The sequence below is a fragment of the Impatiens glandulifera genome, chromosome 3, assembly GCF_907164915.1.
Source record: "Impatiens glandulifera chromosome 3, dImpGla2.1, whole genome shotgun sequence".
Classification (NCBI taxonomy): domain Eukaryota; kingdom Viridiplantae; phylum Streptophyta; class Magnoliopsida; order Ericales; family Balsaminaceae; genus Impatiens; species Impatiens glandulifera.
Genome location: NC_061864.1, coordinates 2,568,010 through 2,587,356, shown reverse-complemented (window position 1 = coordinate 2,587,356; position 19,347 = coordinate 2,568,010). Strand labels below are relative to the sequence as shown.

The window sequence follows — 19,347 nt, the reverse complement described above, 5'->3', positions numbered from 1 at the left end:
ATGAAAAAAAAAAGAAAAATAATGAGGAGTGATATTTTGAGTTCAAGATAATAAATTTTTTGTTTAAAAAATTTAAAATGTATTAATATATATAAATAAAACAAGAAATAATATTTTAAAATAAAGTATAATTTAATATTTTAATTAATATAAATATATAAAATTGAGTGAAATAATATTTATATAGTTTAAGTTATTTGAAAAAAAAAATTAAGTACAACAAACATTAAATTTAGGGCCCTTAAATTTACAATAATACCTCGGTATTAACGATGACAATGGATTATGCCTTGTTTGGGACGAATGGTGTTTTTTACTTAAAAATATTTTCATTATATTTAAACTATTACATAACACTAATTATTGAAATTATATTATGTAAGATGTTAATAAGTCGTTCAAAATCTTTAGTTAAAAATTTATAAATTTTATTTATAATAAAAAGAATTTATAGAATATCAGTAATATATTATTATTATTTATATATAATTAAATGTAAAATTAATTTAAAAACAATAATAAACAAATAATACATTTTGATTAATTAAATAATTAGGATAAATATCTAAAGATCAAATCAGGTCTTATTAAAATTTATTAAAATGATAATAATAATAATAAATAAGAGAGAAAGAACATAAAAGAAAAACACCAAACTTACAAATGAAAAAAAGGAAAAAGGAAAATCAAAGGGGCCGAAGATTAGTACGGTTGTAAGTGTTTTGACTTGAGAAAAGAACACGAGGCTGAACCTGGAAATTCCGCGTGGAACTCAAATTTATGGAAAATCTTCACCATAAATTCCCGCTGCTGGTTTTCTCTTTCTAGACAGACTTGTAGTTGTGTCCTGGGTTCGTTCGGCCAAGAGAAAGATGGCGTCGTCTTCGAGCTTCTCCGGCAAGCTATTTGTCTTCCTTGCCCTAATAATCTTCACAGCCGTCTTCGTACTGGCTGATGAGCAGCAGATCCAAGTTGAGGATTTGGGATCTGTTGCTTCCGATGATGCGTCTCTCAGGATCGAACTCGACAACCTTAACTCTAAGATTCGTGAACTTGGTCAGTTCACATGATTCTTTTCAACCCCTTATGTTTCTTTCTTTACCCTAATTTGCATTACTGATCACTTCTATATTGCTTGCTGTTAAAAAGGATGTTGAACTAACTACTCATGTCATTCTCACCCACATCATCTATTGTGAATTACTCAATTAGAGGAGAAACAGGACTGTAAGAAGAAAAATTCCTATTTTAATCCTAAAAGAGATTCATGGATTTGGTAGAAACAATATATGTCCTTAAAAGAGGAGAAGACTAATTTTCTTTCCATTTGATGCCAAACACGTGAGATGAATCAAGTAACCCACTTACTTTGTCCCGAATAAACAGATATGAATTTTGGGATTCTGCATGTTGAAATAATGCCCTAAAATCTGGGATTCTGATTTGTCTTCATCTATTGATAAAAGCTAACCAGACCATGTAAAAGAGTTCCTCCTAGGGGTATCAATTAGAAGACTATGTTTATCTGTTACTATATAGCTGGAAGCCTGGAACTAGTGTTCTCCCTCAATGCCACTTTTAGAGTCAAATAAACTAAAAGATACATCTGTCTATCCAACTGATATATCACATGGAAAAGTTTCACTCTTTATACATTTATGCTATAATATTTTAAATTTATTATGTTATTATTTGCATGAATCCATTGATATTTGCATCCTTACTTCTGTAGCAAATATCGACTATTAACCTCTTCTCCTAATTATTTTTTGTAGAACCTCTTGTAGAGGAGAAAACTCACGAATTGAGAAGCAAGGATGATGTAATAGGAGAGAAGGAGAAGATCATTCATGAAAATTTGGATACAATTGCTCTGTTGCAAAGCGAGATTGCATCCCTCAAGGTGAGGGACAGAAATTGATTTACCTACAATTTTGAATTTCTTAATATTTCCATTCTCTGTTGACAATTGTTAGACGTGATTTCTCAGGAGAAGGGAATGTTAGATGCTGACGAGAAATTGGGACAGGTCTATACCCGTGCTGATGAACTAGAGAAACAGGTCAGTTAGGCAGAAAACTCCATTTTCTGATAAAGAAGTGCTTTTTTTTTAATATTTTAATCTGGTTTATATTTTCATATCTTACATCTTCTATAGGTTGATCATCTTAAGAAGAAAATTGAAGCAAAAGACAAGGAAGCAGAAGCTCTTAATTCCCAAAATGAGGAAATCAAGACCAAAATTCTAGAATTAAATTCAAAACTTGAGAGTGTAAGCTCATACTATTTCCAGATTCTAGAGGTTCTATGTTTTATTTTTCGATTTCTTCCTTTTAGCATGTTACAATGATGTTACCACTTCTTTAGTTACACATATGCTATGGATAAATAAAAACAATATTTCATGACTTTTTCTATGCTCTACCAGGTGTGGCCATTTAACAGATGGTCAAATAAAGGAAATGAAATCTTTATGAAGCCATAGTTCATTAATCTACCTTTCGTGCTTTTTCATTCTAATAGGTTCTATTTTTTATTTTGAATTACATGATCCTGTGTCTTATTCCTTATATGCAAGTTCTTTGCCAATAAAAATAAATTTGGAAACTTAAATAAGAATGAGTTATTAAGATAACTAGTTATTCACTTGGCAGAGTTTCCTATCTGTAATTTGAACTTCTTTACTATTATACTAAAGCATTGTGTGTTTTCACTTGCCTTTCTGGGTCAATCACTCTTCCAAAAGGCCTAACATATGTCAATTAATTTTTTGTGTTTGTATGTACTAATGCTTTTGCAAAACAGCATTTTACTTAATTTTTCCAATAAGTGAGTAAGTTGTGAAAGGATTTGTTTGAAGATGGTTTCAGTGAGAATAAATCTCCTCCCAGATTTTGGAACTTGTATCCTATATTAGTTTCTCGCATACTCATCTGTTTCCTGATGCAACTTATATTGTACGTTTTCCTCTTGTATGCTATAAATTTTGATTCTCGATTATACAATTGCAGCTTCAAGAAACTATTGAGAAACAGAAAGTGCAATTTCACAAAACTGAAAGAGCACTTAGACATGCTGAGGTATTGTGGAGATTTGTACCTCAAGAGTCTCTAGAATTCCATTACTTCAGATGAACCTAATGTCACTGTAGACTTTGTTCTGATCATCACATTGACCCTGCATGCTTGTTTCAGGAAGAACTGATAAATGCTAAATCTGAAGCCACATCAAGGACCAAAGCGCTTCTGGAGGTAGTCCTTTTGTTTTTACAAGTTCATGTGTTGTCCATTTCTATTTTTGTTTTCGCCAAAATAAAAAAGAAAACTAGGTTTTTTATATTTTTTTTTCTTGTATCCCAATTCCAATGAGAAATCCACAAATTTGTTGTTTTTTGTTTTGTAAAAACAAGTAGTTATGTTTACTTCATTTGGCAAATTGGAAAATGATTTTGGAGCTGGATCATGATACCAAAGTTTTGAGAAACATATATATTTCTGTTTTGTAAAAAATGAAAGAAGTGTAGTTGTGTTTTAAGTTGGATGAAAAAACGAAATTTGAGCTGAAATAGATTAAATGAAAAATAAATACCAAAGGGGCCCATTATTTTATGAGTCCCTTTGGGGTTTATTAGTTTCAATACTTTTATCCTGATTTACCATTGTGATCTTTATATTTACTCCTGTAGTCAAAGAAGAAGATACAAATGCACGTTTATTCAATTAATTGAATTAATTTTCTAAATGCAGAAAAACTTTTGTACCCACCTTTAACATAACTGTTTTCCACGTTAATAACAAGTGACCTGTTATAATTTTCTAGAATTTAATGTAAATCTAAACAGGCGTTCGTATAAATCTCCTTGACCTAAATAACTGAACATAATCTTTGTTTGGCACATCTTTATTTCTATGAATGCACATTGTATGTAGTCAGGCACCAACTAATCTTTCACCCCTCACTCCCTCAGTTATGACATTTTTGGAACTATGTTATTGTGGTGTATTTTGTTGCCATTTCCATTGCTAGCCTTTTACATTAGGTCTTGGGAACTGAAATTTTGCTGCTCTCCCTAGTTTATGTCTTTACAATCTTTATCTTGATATAGAGTTGGATGGTCATTTCAGCATAGGATCTTTTTCCAATTTTGTGTCACTTATACCTGATGTGTGATTAGGTTCATGGGGCTTGGCTTCCTCCTTGGATTGAGGCTCACCTTATCCATTATCAGGTAAGATTGTGAAAAGTTTTTCATTCTAATGATGCTTTGAAGTTCTTATGAGTGCAAGTAATATGCAGGCATTGGTTGAGAAACATTGGCAACAACATGGGAAACCTGTTCTACGAAACACCCTAGATAAGGTTTATATTTTTTACTTGTTTCCAACTTTCCATCTGCAATCGTAGAAAATTTAATGTATTTGAAACTCTCATAATGTCACTTGAACCTGTTCCAGGCAGCTGAGAAGAAATCACAAGCTCTTAAGTGGACGAAACCTCATATCGAAACAATTAGAACAGTGAGTAATTTAACATTGATTTATCATTCTTTCCACTTTTGGAGGAGTAGTCTGAATTTATGATCATCCTTTTCAGCATCCGTGGTGTTTAATCGTTTTGAGTCTAGAAAAGTCTATTTATTTGTGGAGGGTCATGCTAGCTTCCTGTTTAATCACAGACATGATCCCAATATAAGATTTTTTTTTGGGATTATAATCCAAATTATTTTTGTACCATGATCTAAATTATAGTGTCATTTTTGTTACTTCATTTGATATACACATTATTTTCTACATCATGATCCAAATTATATTGATTTTTTGCTTCATTGGTGTAGAGATTTTTATCTTTCATTTTTTTCTTCTGGCTCATGATCAAATTATTTTTAAGATCATTACCAGATTTTATAGATCATTGTGATTTTTGGAAGACATAACAAATGTAGATATTTCCGAATCATGATCAACATGAAAAGTAATGTATAACAACAATACAACTGTATATTTTCCCAAAAAAAACAATACAACTGTATATTTCTTTTGTGTTGGGTTTTTAATTTTCTTTCTGATCTTTATGACGTGAAGCAATGGATACCAGTTGCAAAGGAACAATGTATAGTTTTTGTGGAGTCTATCAAACCGCATTTGCATTCACTAAACGCCAAAACCGACGAGATCTATGAAATAACCAAGATTACTCTGACTCCTCATATTATCAAAGCACAAGAAATTGTAGATCCTTACTATAAGGTATATTTCCCAGGCTTGAACTTCTTGCTTGTCTACATTTTTAAGTTCACATGCATCCTTAAATGAACATGCGGTTACAGGAAGTGAAGAAGTTTAGCAAGCCATACATTGAACAAGTAGCTACTGTGGCAAAGCCTCATGTTGAGAAAGTACGGGGTTCTTTAAAGCCATACACAGAGAAAGCAATTCAATCTTATGAAGGGCTTCTTAAATCCGCCTCTATCTATCATCAGCAGGTATGTCAGTTTTTAGTAATATTCTTTACGCTTATATTGCTTCAGCTTCATCATTCTTATCATTAACGCCTCATCGATATTGAAGGCTGATTTCATGAAACATTATTCTGTTTTTTGGACTATGCAATATGTTAAGTACATATATCAGAAAATGCAATGCTATGTTTTGATGATTGATATTGAATTAGATTTAGATTTTTAATTTTAATTTTATAAGAATTGGAATTTAATTTAATTCAGTTTTTAATGTTTGAAGAAATCATATAATTGCAATTCTAGTTTCTTATTTTAAGTCATCAAACAAACAGAATATAGAACTGAACCCCCAGTTCCAATTCCAGCCAAACCAAAAATAGCCTAAAAGTGAATGTTCTGATTTCTCTTGTATTTCCTTTGTATGGCACAAATATCCAAACTTGGATCTTAAGCGAACTAGTTTGGAGTGCTACTCTAGTCAGTGCTTAGATAATGGAACTATTGGTGCATCAGTGATGGACAAGTTGGGGTGAAGTGCTTCCTATAACCTTCAAAATAGGATTGCAATTATATGTGAAAATATGATTTCATGGATGCCTAGTGAATTTATGCAAAATTTGTGTCTATCCCCTCATTTCTTTCTTCTTCAATGATTTCCCTTCCTTTTGTACATGTTTTATTATCTGACTTTGTTGCATGTTACAAGGTACAAACCATAGTTCAAGAAAAACTGCAGGAGCATGAGCTGACAAGTTCACTTGCCACAAAGGAGTTTGTCTGGTTTGCTGTATGTATTTTCTGATTGCACATAGATATTTCTTTAGTCTCTTGGGCCTTGTTTGATGTGGGTTATTTGAGATTAATTTCAAACAACCCACTATCCAATCAACAGTATACTCATCACTCAAAATATCCTCTATTCATTTTTTCAAAATAATTATATATTTATACCCTTAATGTTTTTTTACCCTGAAATCTGATTTTCAACCTACAAACAAGGTAATAACCACTTGGTTATTAAAATAGCCCTAGATCATACAAGGCCTTGAATTTGCCTTATGTTATTTACTGTCTCTACTAAATATTTCAGGCCTCAGCTCTGTTGGCCTTACCTATCATAATCCTGTTGAGAGTTTGTTCTGCAGTTCTTTGGTTAGTCTCTTTCGTCTGAAAGTTGTCCTCTCCGGTAGTCATAATTTATGGAAGAACAAAGTTTATTAATAATATCAATTAATGTTTAATATGTACAACACGGATGCAGCAAAAAGACAAAGAAAGTAGGTGGAAAAAGTCATGCAAGCCATGCACGGCGCAGAGCAAAGCGTGGTCATTCAGACAAGTAGAGCCTCAAATGCTGAAAATTTGAGGTATATTTTTGTAGACTATCATAGTTTTATTGTTTGCATCCTGTTTGTGATATTTCTTTTGAAATGTTTAATTTTTTATTAATAGAGTTGCCTCAAAGACAATTTTTAATAATAGAACAATATGAATACCAAGTCTGGAATAGAGACACTTGTGGCCTCAACATTATTCATTAACAACTCAACCATCACGCCATGCCACGCGAACATTATTCATTAAACATCTCAACCATCATTCCATGCCACGATGAATTGATTTTTTTGAAAAAGTGAAGACGCTTTTTCATGTTCTCGGTGTTGTGGACTCTACAACACCTAGAGTGGAGAACAAACCAAATAAGTCCAAGTTATGATAAAGGAGTCATAAATTACAACCATTAACAAAAATAAACTCAAAAACTAAGGCCACAAGACAAGAAACAAAGAAACACAACGAATCAAAAAGAAAATGTGATTGATGTTATGGACGCGACCACATCTGACTCAACGTTGTTCAGCCTTAACATTTCTTTTTGAAGTTGTGATTTCTGAAGTTGTGATTTCCTGGTTTATTCTTTTTTTTCTTGATACTTCTCGTAATGGCTTCAAAAGTCTCATCATCCTCCAAGTCATGATTAAAATGTTCTTTGTGATTGTCTTTTGAAATCTATGTTTTCTCACAACTCCCGACGATCCCCTTACATCTGGAATAAAGGCACATGACCTCAACATTATTCATTAAACAACTCAACCATCCTTCCAGGCCACGATGAATTGATTTTTTTTTTTAAAGTGACACGTTTTTTCATTGTTCCTTGGTATTGTGGAGTACACAATACCTAGGTAGGAGAACAAACCAAATGAGTCCAAGTTATAACTAAAGTAACCATAAGTTACAATCATTAACAAAAATAAACTGAAAAACTTAGGCCACAAGGCAAGAAACAAAGAAACACAAAGAACAGTTTACATTGTTGTTCAGCTTGAACATTTCTCTTTGATGTTGTGATTTCCTGGTTTTCTTCTTTTTCTCGATACTTCTCTCAATGGATTCAAAAGTTACATCATCCCCAAGTCATGATTAAAAACGCTCTTTGTAATTGTCTTTTGAAGCCTACGGTTCCTCAGGTTCCTCACAACGCCCGATAGTTCCCTTAACATCTCGATGAGGGCTTTCTGCATCATCGATTTATTCTCCCGATACATTCGATCAACAAATGCCACGATGAATTGATGTTATTGTTATAGTGTAGGGTTGGACTTTTGTCTATATATATACATGTTTAGTTAGATGGTTAAAATACAAACACTTTCCCTAATTGTCAACATGTTTTGGAGCTTCAACCCTTAACCTAATTTTAACCCTAAACATATCAGGGCGTTTTGGTGCAGTTGAGGTGGACTCCGGTTGGGCTTGTATCCTATCGTTGTTGACTGGAGGCATATCATTTTTGAGCTGCAGCCTTGTTTAATTATTTTATGTGGTTGCATCAAAGTTGGTCTTTAATCATATATGGGTCATGTATGTATTCAATGGTTTCAGTTTTACTTTTTACTACGCACCTTGAGTGAGGATGTTCTTTTCTATTTGTTGTTGAAGTATAACTTAGAAAAATACAGACTAGTTTGTTCAATATGTTAAAATGTTTTGCTGTTGTTTATTAAGTCTGCTATTAATTTATCTTTACACGGTTCAATTTGATCCTCTATCTCTTGTGCTTCATGTGCTGGTCTTTTTAGTGGTTTCATTTTTCATCACATTTGGATCTAGGTTGAGATTATATTTGGAAGCTCTGTGGATCAGGGATCTGATTGTAGTGTAAATCCAGATTTAAATAACTCTTTATTAATGTTTACATCTTGTGATAGATGTATGTAGATTTTGCAGGCACTGTCTTGTTATAAGAATGGTGAGAAGTTGAGACTAGGGGTTCTCAGAGAAGGGAATCAATCCATTAATCCTTTTAGATGCTAATATTAATACCCTAAATCCCTTCTTGATTTGATCTAGGACCTCCTAGAATACAGTAAATTGCTTGGCTTTGATTTTGAGATGGTTTTACATATTTGGATATTAGGTAAGGAGCTTAGAGTGGATGTCTATTTTTATGGCCAAACTTCCCATAGTTTTGTCATCTTGCTCATGTACTGATCCCTAACATTTGATTTAAAATAAAATTAAAAAAGTCTTAAATTGATTATTGGGTGTTGGTAAAAATAAATAAATAATTAAATTTCATGCACATTATTTTAAGAAGATGACTCTTCTTTTGTCCATTTGTTATACTTTTAAAAGGACTAAAAGTACGAACCCTTAAGTTATTTTTAAAGGTGATGAATGAGAGATGCAAGATTTGAAATTTGAATATATATGTTCAGTGGGTTTTTTAAGCTCATTTTAAATTCAGCAGCACTTTTTGTCTTTTATTAGAGCTTGTTTGATGTTTCATGTTTGGGTTATTTAGGATTTTTTTTGTTTTAATTTGGTTTAATGAAAAATTATGTTATTTAAGTTTTTAATTGGTAAATTAAAATAGATGTATTTTAATATTTTTAATTAATAAATTGAATGATTTACCATAAATAAAAAGTAATAAAAAATTTAGAAAAAAAAATTAATGAGATCTTGAGTTTTTGTAAGCTTATTGTTACCGTTACATTTTTTTAATAGGTGTTTTATATTTATTATATATATTTATTGAATTAACGAACCTATGTGATCTCATTTAAAAAAAAAAGTGTTTTAAATGATAAATTTTAAATAATTTAGATATTAATTGTTACTTAAATTTAATTTAGTAGTTTATATTTATTTAATCACAAATAACTTAAACATTTTAAGTAAGAATTCTCAAATTTATGAATTATTGACATTAAGTTACTTAAAGGTGTATTAGATAAAATTAAAATTAGGAGTTTAATTTTAATTTTAGATTTAGTAGACCATATAATATTAAAAATTAGAATTATTATTAATTTTATTAACTCTGAATTATAATTTTAATATTTATTTATATATTTTTTAAACAAAAATATTTTATTATTTTATATTTATAACACAAATTAACATTTTGGATATATATATATATATATATTCAAAATAATAGGTAAAACTGATATTTTAAAAAAAAAATTAAAATTAATTTATTAAACAAATTGATTTTTTCTTAATAAGAATCAATACTTATGTAATCATATTTGTCTGTGTCAAATAAATAGTTGAATTTTAATTTATAATTTTTTAAATATAAAAGTTAAATTATAATTTAAATGTAAATATTTGGGTAACTAGAATTCTAATATCAGTTTTAATTTTAATTTCATTTATTTAAATATATTATTTTTATTGGATAGTTATTCATATAATATATATTTAAATATCATAATAATCTATAAAATAATATGAATGGTAATCTAAAACATAATATAAGACCGTTATCTATAAAATAATTGGTATAATTTGAAATCAAAACTAAATATTGCATTATAATCCAAAATAATATTTTATAATAAACATCTTATATATATTTTAACAATGTTGTGAGAATATAGTTTGAATTAAATCAGAATAAATTTATACGGTTGTTAATTGTTATCGTTTTTCAGTTTTGGCCGTTCGAATGAAAATAAAAAAAATAAATAAAAAAGGGGGGTTTTAACTGCGAACTGGCTTGAAAACCTCGTTGGTTGTTCGAAGTCTTGAAACCTAGAAAGAGAAGATATCTCTCTCTGAATCACCCTCTTCCGCTCTTCCTCTTTCCCGCTCAAATCCTCAAGTTCGCGACTTTGCAATGCCACGTGGAACAGCTGACCTGCGTTCCGGAGGGAAGATGCCCAAGAGAAGGCGTACCGTACTTTCTAGAACTCCATACGATCGCCCGGTGCCTGTATCTCCTCCTTCTCCTCCTCCTTCTGAAAGCCCTAATTGGTTGGGTAGAGTGGTTGCTCCGGCTACCCGTCTCATTTCCGGCGCTACCAAAGTTTTGTCGTCGGTGTTGAATCTTGACGAGTCTTCGTCGGAGTCTTCGTCTTCCTTCTCGTCTTCTGATAGCGAAGCTTCCTTGGGTGAGTTATTTTTTATTTTCGGAAATTAGGTATCCCTCTGCCCTATTTTTGCATATGCGATTTAAAAAAAATTGCTTTTCCTTGCCTGACTGTTTATATGCACTAATTGGAAGTATTATTGGATCCTGCTTTGATGGATCCATTTCTTGTGTTTTCTGGTTGGCTTATTAGTGCGATGCCCATGTGATTTTGTAACTTTTGTGGTGATTTCGTAATCTTTATTCAGATAAAGGTTTGATTTTTATTTTCTCTCTGTATGTTTTACACATTAAGGTTTATAGTGAACAATAATGAATTTCCCACCGACTATGATTTCCCATCAGACAAATGGTAGTGAATTTGTATGAACTTAGCAGAACATGCAATAAGTTAAGTATTGTTCAAGGACTAGATGGTATTTTAAAGAAACATTGATGGAGCAACTACAGCACAGGGATTGAATATGTGGTTTCCTCCTATTCAACAGTATACCATAACATTAGAATATTGAGTGCTTTGCCACTTACTCCCTGTAATAGTAACTATTTCTTTAGTGCCTAGAGTTGGTTCACTTACATCAGTGGATATTAACATCTTTAACATTGTAATGTAAATTAACCACTTACTTTTATACTGCCACATTAAGATAACCGTGTCTCATCAACTGGGGCTTCTGGGAATCTATTGGTTTTTTTAAGATGCTTACTTGGGAGAGTTGCCTTATTTTATTGAGATTATATTAATTTTTAGTTATTTGAAGAAATGAGGACAACTTGAAATAATTTTGCTCTCTTGATTTATTGTTATGTTGCATTTCTTCTTTAGCTTACTAAGTTTCTTAGTAAACTTCATAATAGCCATGAACCTCATATTTAATGCTCGTAGTGTTATAACATCACTTGATTAATTTACTTTTCACATGCTAATTATGTTATATCTTACTATTTGAAGAGGCAGTATAGTACTATAGTTTAATGTAAGTCCTGAATCTTCCATCTTTTCTGAAAGACTATTCAGTAGTATTTTATGAGAGTAATATTTTGAATCTAATGTTTTCTGCATTACCATATCTTGATGCCAATTTTTAATAGCAATGAAATATGTCCCCTGTATTGATCAAATAAATAATCTCTTTGGGCAGCAGATGATATTCATAATGAAGCAGATGAATATATTCTTCCTGATGGGGTCGATGGATTTAATAAGGTAGGCCACAAGTTACCCTGTCCTTAATTGTAATCAGAGACGTTTCAATAATATTGTATTAATTGTAATATAATCCATTCATCCCGATTTACATGGCCAAGATCTTTGTTTACCATGTTATATGGATTATTCCCTTCTCTTAAATTATGCTACCCTACTTTATTGATGAGTTTAGTATATATATTTGGTCAGAGTGTTTCCAAACTATCATTATATAGAAGCAGAGTGATATTTATTTTTATGGCTCCCTTTCTTGTGGACATTTAGCTTTAATGTTGTTATCACAGGTTATTTTTCTATAAGTTTTACCTTTTAATCTACGTGGCTATCATAATTGGTTAAGGCCCATATCTCCACTCTTAGATACACTGTCTATTTCTTCTCCCTATTCTTTTAATCTATGTGACTTGATCTTGATTGTTTTAGTAGGAAGTATATACAAATTCACTTTGGTACATTTTTCTTTCATTATTTGCTTCCACCGAGACAGACAAAGAAAGAACATAAAATTGTGAACGCTAAAACCAAGAAATGAAGCTCATCTTTGAACACCTTTATCTTGCTGTTTCTCTGGGTTATTTTTTACGGTCCACCTGTTTTTTATTTGTTGATTCTCATCATACAGTTCACTCATTGGTAGAATAGTTTGGTTCTTTGGGCATTACTAACAAACATTCTGATACAGTTCCCAGTTATAATATTATGCCAGATGGTTATCCCTGGGTCATTATGACTGATGGTTAAGTGCACGTTTCTTCTAATCTCTTCTTATCACGTTGAAGTATCAGTACTAGCAGGACCTTGTTATTCTACCTTATTAACTGAATTTTTTACGCACTGTTTGTTGATTTTCAAGGGTGCAACTTCGTCTGGAATGCAGACGTGTAATAGGGAGGCTCAGAAAACTGTAGAGAGGAGGAATAGAAAGAGCCTCATAGAGCAGCTCCTTATGGAGGAAACATTTTCAAGGTAGAAATTGTTGGCATCTACTCTATTATTTCTCAAGTCTTAGTTATCAATTCAGTGTTTGTTGCTTCAAATGTGTGGATGTTGCATAAAAGATTTAGGACTATTTACTTATTAGTTATTACATTAGCTTTCTGACCTTGCTAGCTTTATAAACATTTTCATTTCTATGCATGGTTCTACTGAACTTGGTGAAGACTAGGGATAGGCATTTTTGTGTGGCATAACATGGAGATGGGTTGTAAAACTTGGTTATCTTAGCTTGATAGTATTGTTGAGCTCTCCCCACCCACCCTTTTTCTAATGTTTGAACGCAACTTACATCCTTTTTAATGAATAGTTGATCTATTATAGTATTGTTGAGCTCTTCTTCTAACAACTTAAGCTTTTGATTAAGCTAGTAATTGACAATAGAACCTATTTGGTATTGGGTGTGGCCGTGTGGGGACGTTGTTGATTCAACATGGTGGCATATGTGAGAGCTTTACATTTAAATATTAGAGTCCAGATGATGTTGATATATCTTAGAGTTTGAATCAAAATTCATTTTCAATCTGAATTTTGCATCGATGCCAAATGTGGCCACAATGTTAGAGCAAATTCTCATCCTAATTTTATTAATTTTGTTCTAGAAAATCAGAACAAGTTTATATTGACTATGTCTGATAAAATCCTTGAACGTGATCCAGTATTGTAGTACATGTTCAGGTAACATAACAGTTCTATTTTCTTGTCAGGGAAGAATGTGATAGGTTGATAAGCATTATTAATTCAAGGGCTATGGATGAAACCTTGCAGAAAGGACATGGTGACATACTAGGCAAAGCTGTTGATTATGGTAAGGCTTTAAGAGATGGTTAATTTTTTTTTGGTAAGAAATGGATCATGATCCATATATCTTATTTTATCATTATATTTTGAATGAAGGTAGTCCAGAGCTCTGCAATAAGGCTATCCTGGAAGCCAAGAAATGGTTAAAGGATAAAAAGGTATGTTGGAGTTTAAAGCAAGCCACATGGGGATTATATTCTATGTTTCCTTATGCTATTTGGGTGTTCTTCAAAAGATAACCTAATCTTAAACTTCTAGTGTTTCTGAACAAGAAACTTGTTTATTTGTCTACCTTGTCTAATTTCCAATCTCACTATTTACTAAGTAAACATATACAGAAACTGAAACGACAGTTATCAGACTCACCACTTTGTTCGTCTTAGATTCAATACCTTGGAAGAGGTGATCGCAACGACTTTAATATACATGTTTTTATTTTCTTTATCAAGATACTTTCTAGTTCATTATCATGTTTTTGATAATGAAGCTTGTGTCTACTAATGCAAATGCTGCTGCTCCCAGTCTATGCACTAAACTTGTGGTCTAATCATATTTTTCTTTAGATCATTTTTTTTTTCATTCCTGAGGAAACCTATGTTTGGTTTGGGTGGAATCAGTATTGGAATTGGAAAGTCCAATTTCAAATCTTTTGTTTGATGACATAAAATAAATAATTTGAATTATAATTCAATGGAATTGAATGTATATGATTTTCAAAATTTTGATTCCATCCTTCTCATTTCTCACTTCGAAATTGCAATTCTATGATTTCTCCTAACATAACAATTGAATTGTAATTCAATTCAATTCAATTCAATTCAAATTCTTATAAATTGGATTTATAATTCTAATTCCAATTATACACATTCAGACATAGCCTTGAAGAAATTGTTCAGCAGAATGTTACAAATGAAAGTTGATATTTATTGAAGGTTTAGAGCTTTTCCTGCAGGTTGATGAAGATTCAGCTGCATCACCAGTGGATATGGCCAAGTCATATATGCAAGCCCGTCCTCCATGGTCATCTCCTTCTGCAATTTCTAATGAAGTGAAAACATCATTTGATGTAGGGCTAGAGTTTTTGAAGGAATCAACAACACCTGCATTTGATTCGGGTTTCTCAACAAAGGTGCTGTTTTCTTTCATGTCTTTAGATAATTTCCCTTAAAATTATGAACTAATATGTCTGTAGGTTACTTTCCAAACGAGCTGATTCCTCTTAACTTTGTAGAAGCGATTGATTCCACAAAACTAAGGCCTTGTTTGATGAAGGGTTAATCCAAATAACTCCTTTTCCCATTATCAATCACTTCATCATTCAAATCATTGTTATCAACCAAATTACCCTTAACTTTTAATAAAATTTAAACCCAAACCCACTAAGGTAGTTCAAGTGACAAGAGTGGTTTCTAAGAGACCAAATGTCACGTGTTCGATCCCAACTTAAAACACCTTAAGTTGAAGTGGGTGTCATGACTGGGGGTCATGCTAGCATCCTACATAAAAAAAAAAATTAAAAAATAAACCCAAGTAATCCACTTTTTTTCATCAAACAGAGTTATAGACACCCCCACACCCTCCAAAAATACAGCTTATATATATAAAAAAACTAAATCAAACAACTCTAAGATGGAAAATGTTTTGAAATTCCTACTTCAAAGAAAAAACTTCTGGTTATGATACTAATGATTTAACTATGTTGAATTTATTGAGACAGAAAAGAGATCTTCGTTCCGGCGGGTCATGGAATATCCATGAAGAATTAAGAAGAGTGCGCACAAAGGCAACTGAGGACATGCTAAAATCCGTTTCATCGCCAAAAGCAGCATACCTGTCTTTATTTTCCCCAGAACCTTCTAGCGCACAAGGCTCTAGGCTGGCCGACAAAATTATTAAAAGGGATGAACTCAGGAAACCGCAGTTCTCAAGCCCTCTAGCTGAAGTTGCACCGGCTGTCCATGCACCTGAAGGCAATCAGGTATCTGGATGGAGCTTCAATCATTAAATTTCACTGTTTTGTTCATATTTACTTTCATGAACAGAATTGTAAAGTTTTTTTTTTTATGTCTGTGATTGATGTAAAGGATTTGAAAACCATTCTGGCTCTTGAAGCAGTAGAAGATGTTGTTGTTACTAATGGCTTCCAAAGCCAGGAAAGGTAGTAGGCAGTCTCATTTCCCCTATTTCTCTGGAATAACAAGACATCATATTTTTTTATTCTATTTTTCTTTTCACAGTTTGCCCGAGGACCATGTAGAAAACGTAACCAATGATGAGAAAAAGGACGAAATAGTTGACATAAAGGAAACCTCTTGCCAAATTCTAAGAGAGACGGACGTGGAAATCCCCTTCAACGAAATAGACCGTGGTGATCTTGGTTCACAGAACAGTGCTAGCATGAATGTGGATGAGGAAACTTCCAAAGGAGGTGTTAGCGAAAATGTGAACTTGAACGAGGCTCTGACGAAGAAGAGACCGGGAAGAAACACTAGGAGAGGAGGTGGTGGAGGAGGGGGCAGAGGAAGAGGTAAGTAAGTTATTGGACTTTTATTTTGTGTTGTTAGCAGTAGAGGAGCAGTAGCAGAGATGTGATTGTGACTACTACTACTAGTATGAATTAATTTATGTGTTTGTTGGTGTATCAAAAGTATTTTAATGAAAAAAGACTTGGGTTAAAATTTGATGACAGACTCTAGTTAGTAAATAATTTGGGTTAGGACTGAGAGATGATTAATTCCTGGCAGAGATCTTGGCTAGCTGGCTTTCATGTTTTTTTTGACTGAACAGCAGCAGGCCTTCTTTGTCTTTAGTACCACTTTTACTGCTTTTGTGTTCTAGAGGATATTAAACTGATAATCTCTTTGTTAAGATCTTGTGTTTTCTTCTGTTTCTGTTTGTTGATGCACAATAATGAGCCTATTTACCGATGTGATGTCGTATATTTTCTCTGGAAAATTTGGTAATAACTACGTTTTCATTGTCAAAGCTGAAAGATTTATTTTTCACTTGGTAAAAAGAATACACAACAGAAATGTTAGATTCCTATTCATTTTATCTGTTTATAAACTATATATATGCATATATATTAATACATATAATCAATAATACACAATCTCCCATTTTGAGCTTCCTTTAAGATGGTTTGAAAATGATATATCTTGTATAAATTTGTTTGAAAAATATATTTAATTTTATTTGATTTGAGAAATGTACATCAACATGTGTTTATTGTAAAAATAAAAACATATACTCTGAATAATATGTGTACATATATAAATATTTACAGTGAATTAGGTTTTTTACTAAATGGTTTGATTCAAATTAGCCTTATATTCTTTACAAATTGCTTTTTGTACAGAAAACTATGTATAAATAAATTACAAAAAAAATGAATTATAATCAACAGCTTCTCTTAGTCTTGTTGAAGAGATATGACAGTTTCAAAAGCCCCTGCCAATGCCAACACCTTGTTCCTCCTCTTTTCTGCTAGTAGCTTGCTTGCCGTCTCCTCGATCACTTCGTTGTATGCAGCCGGAGCTGGACCTGCTCCCGCCACGGGCGATTCCTTCTTATTGAAGGAACCGCGGTTAATGCCGCTGCTGCCACGAACCAGCTGTCGTGGTGAAGAAGTTGCTGATGATGTCAGATCCTTTCCGCTTGATTGAGCTTCCATTAATTTCCTTATTTCTGATGCCTTCAAGAATTTCTCTCCTCCTCCTTCTTGAGGAGGGCTTTCTTCCTTTACTTGCTCTGCTGCTTCTTGTTTCTGTTTCTCCTCCTCTTCTTGCTTAGTTTCCTCTGGATTTATATCTCTTTCATTTTCAATTTCACCTTCCTTTTCCTTTTCTTGATCTTCATGATTAGGATCATCAATTTTGATTTCTTCTTCTTCAACCATTGGAGGAGGAACCACATTGGTTTCAGTTTCAGTTTCGTTCTCGCTCTGCTTTTCAATGTTGATTTGTTCTTCCTCACCAATTGGAAGTAGATGATCGCCTGTTTCAATGTTGCTTTCGCTCTGTTCTTGAATGTTGCTGATTTGCTCCTGACCCTCATCCATTGGAAGATCATCATGATCAGTACTGGTTTCAATTTTGCTCTCACTTTGCTCTTCAATGTTGATTTGTTCTTCCTTTTCTTCACCCATTTGAACAGGAGTTGTACTGGTTTCATCATCTATTACTTCCTCTTCTTCTTCTTCATCCTCGTGTTGTTGCTGTTCATCATCTTCACGATCAGAATCAACAATCGCGATTAATCCCTCGTTATTTTCCTCCACAACCACCTCCTCTTCCCCATTGATCTCGTCGTCATGATTCTTTTCTTCAGCAACAACAGGAGCTTTCACGACATCCAAAGGTTTTACCTTTCTATTAGAAACAATACTACTATTAGTAGCTACCTTCTTATTGAGGCCTGTTCCGATTCCCGGTCTCACCGAACGGCCCACGACATCTGTCTTTTGTGATGATTTGAGAAGGGGTTTGGGAACGGGCGAGGTCTTTGTTGTTCGCCCGATCGTGCTGTGACTCTTTTGGAGCGAAGCATTAGAAGGGGTGGACTTGTTGTCGAACGATCTTCCTCGGTTTAGAGCCGGCGACTTTTCGGTTGGCTTTAGATTTCGCGAGACGGTGGAAGAAGAAGGCTTGACATTTGTTTTGGGTTGTGCGGCGGCGGAGACAACGCGACGAGGAACAGTGGGAGATGTCCCCGTTCTCTCCTTGCCGCCAACATTTGGTTGCTTTCCATGTGTTGTCATTGATTATGGATAAAAGTTTTCAAAGTTGAAATTAATTTAAAATTTGTAGGCAAAATATTATATATGTATGTGAGCGTGAATTATGGGCAGCCCCAAAACAACATAATCACAAACAAAAGTCAACCGTCAGAGTTTGATGGCTTAAAAATTTATGGGACAGCCTATTATTGTTATAGTTGGATTATTTGAAACAGAATGATATTTTTCAGTTTGTTTTTTATTCTTAAATTCAGTCATATATATATTTTTTTTAATTCCAACCATAATTTTATTATTCAACAAAATCTCTAATAAACACATCACCAACAAGGATCAACATTTTGAGAATTAAAGATTGCAAGAAAAAACAAGTTAAACAACTTAAAAGTTTCAAACAAGCCATATATATATATATATATATAATTTATAATTAAAATAAGGATATATATTTGTTGAATTAATTTCGTGTCAATCCGTGTGGTGTCTAATTTTTTTTTTGTTTTCAATTACAGTTAAAAACAATAACAATTGGACTAATTTGTTTAATTAAGGTAAAACATGATTATAAGAAAGTAAGAAACTAAGAATTCTTATAAAAGGAATGTTATTATTGTATATTTGTAAATTATTTATTTTGTTTGTTTTCATTTATTTTATTTACTGAGTAAGGTTTTTTTTTATTAAAGAGATATATGTATTAAAAGTAGACTCATTAGTTACAAATATTTCATTTTATAATACCGTCTGGTTGTTAAAAATTT

At 32.5% G+C, this 19,347-nt stretch overlaps 3 protein-coding genes across 5 annotated transcripts; 2 read left to right on the top strand and 1 right to left on the bottom strand.

Annotated features, from left to right (window-relative positions):
* Window positions 1-696: 696 nt before the first annotated feature.
* On the top strand, window positions 697-8,510 carry LOC124931032. 2 transcript variants are annotated; one of them, XM_047471420.1, is made up of 15 exons: window positions 697-1,056; window positions 1,776-1,903; window positions 1,991-2,062; window positions 2,159-2,272; window positions 3,012-3,080; window positions 3,195-3,251; window positions 4,175-4,228; window positions 4,297-4,359; window positions 4,455-4,517; window positions 5,082-5,246; window positions 5,327-5,482; window positions 6,165-6,245; window positions 6,549-6,610; window positions 6,720-6,825; window positions 8,194-8,510. In XM_047471420.1, exons 1-14 carry the CDS (start codon window positions 873-875, stop codon window positions 6,799-6,801), a joined length of 1,350 nt encoding a protein of 449 aa, XP_047327376.1. In that variant the 5' UTR covers window positions 697-872; the 3' UTR covers window positions 6,802-6,825; window positions 8,194-8,510. The 2 variants fall into 2 exon arrangements, with proteins under 2 accessions (XP_047327376.1, XP_047327375.1); XM_047471419.1 differs by having other exon boundaries at window positions 8,179-8,510.
* A 1,958-nt stretch (window positions 8,511-10,468) lies between these two features.
* LOC124932699 (protein KAKU4) lies at window positions 10,469-16,716 on the top strand. Of its 2 annotated transcripts, none has more exons than XM_047473365.1 (9): window positions 10,469-10,866; window positions 11,990-12,051; window positions 12,908-13,020; window positions 13,755-13,855; window positions 13,945-14,006; window positions 14,801-14,977; window positions 15,566-15,826; window positions 15,933-16,006; window positions 16,086-16,716. In XM_047473365.1, the coding sequence occupies exons 1-9, from the start codon at window positions 10,593-10,595 to the stop codon at window positions 16,381-16,383; spliced, it is 1,422 nt and encodes a 473-aa protein (XP_047329321.1). In that variant the 5' UTR covers window positions 10,469-10,592; the 3' UTR covers window positions 16,384-16,716. The 2 variants fall into 2 exon arrangements, with proteins under 2 accessions (XP_047329321.1, XP_047329320.1); XM_047473364.1 differs by having other exon boundaries at window positions 11,987-12,051.
* A 371-nt stretch (window positions 16,717-17,087) lies between these two features.
* On the bottom strand, window positions 17,088-18,662 carry LOC124932953 (cilia- and flagella-associated protein 251-like). The gene has a single exon (XM_047473670.1). The coding sequence runs from the start codon at window positions 18,605-18,607 to the stop codon at window positions 17,261-17,263; it is 1,347 nt and encodes a 448-aa protein (XP_047329626.1). The 5' UTR covers window positions 18,608-18,662; the 3' UTR covers window positions 17,088-17,260.
* Window positions 18,663-19,347: the final 685 nt, after the last annotated feature.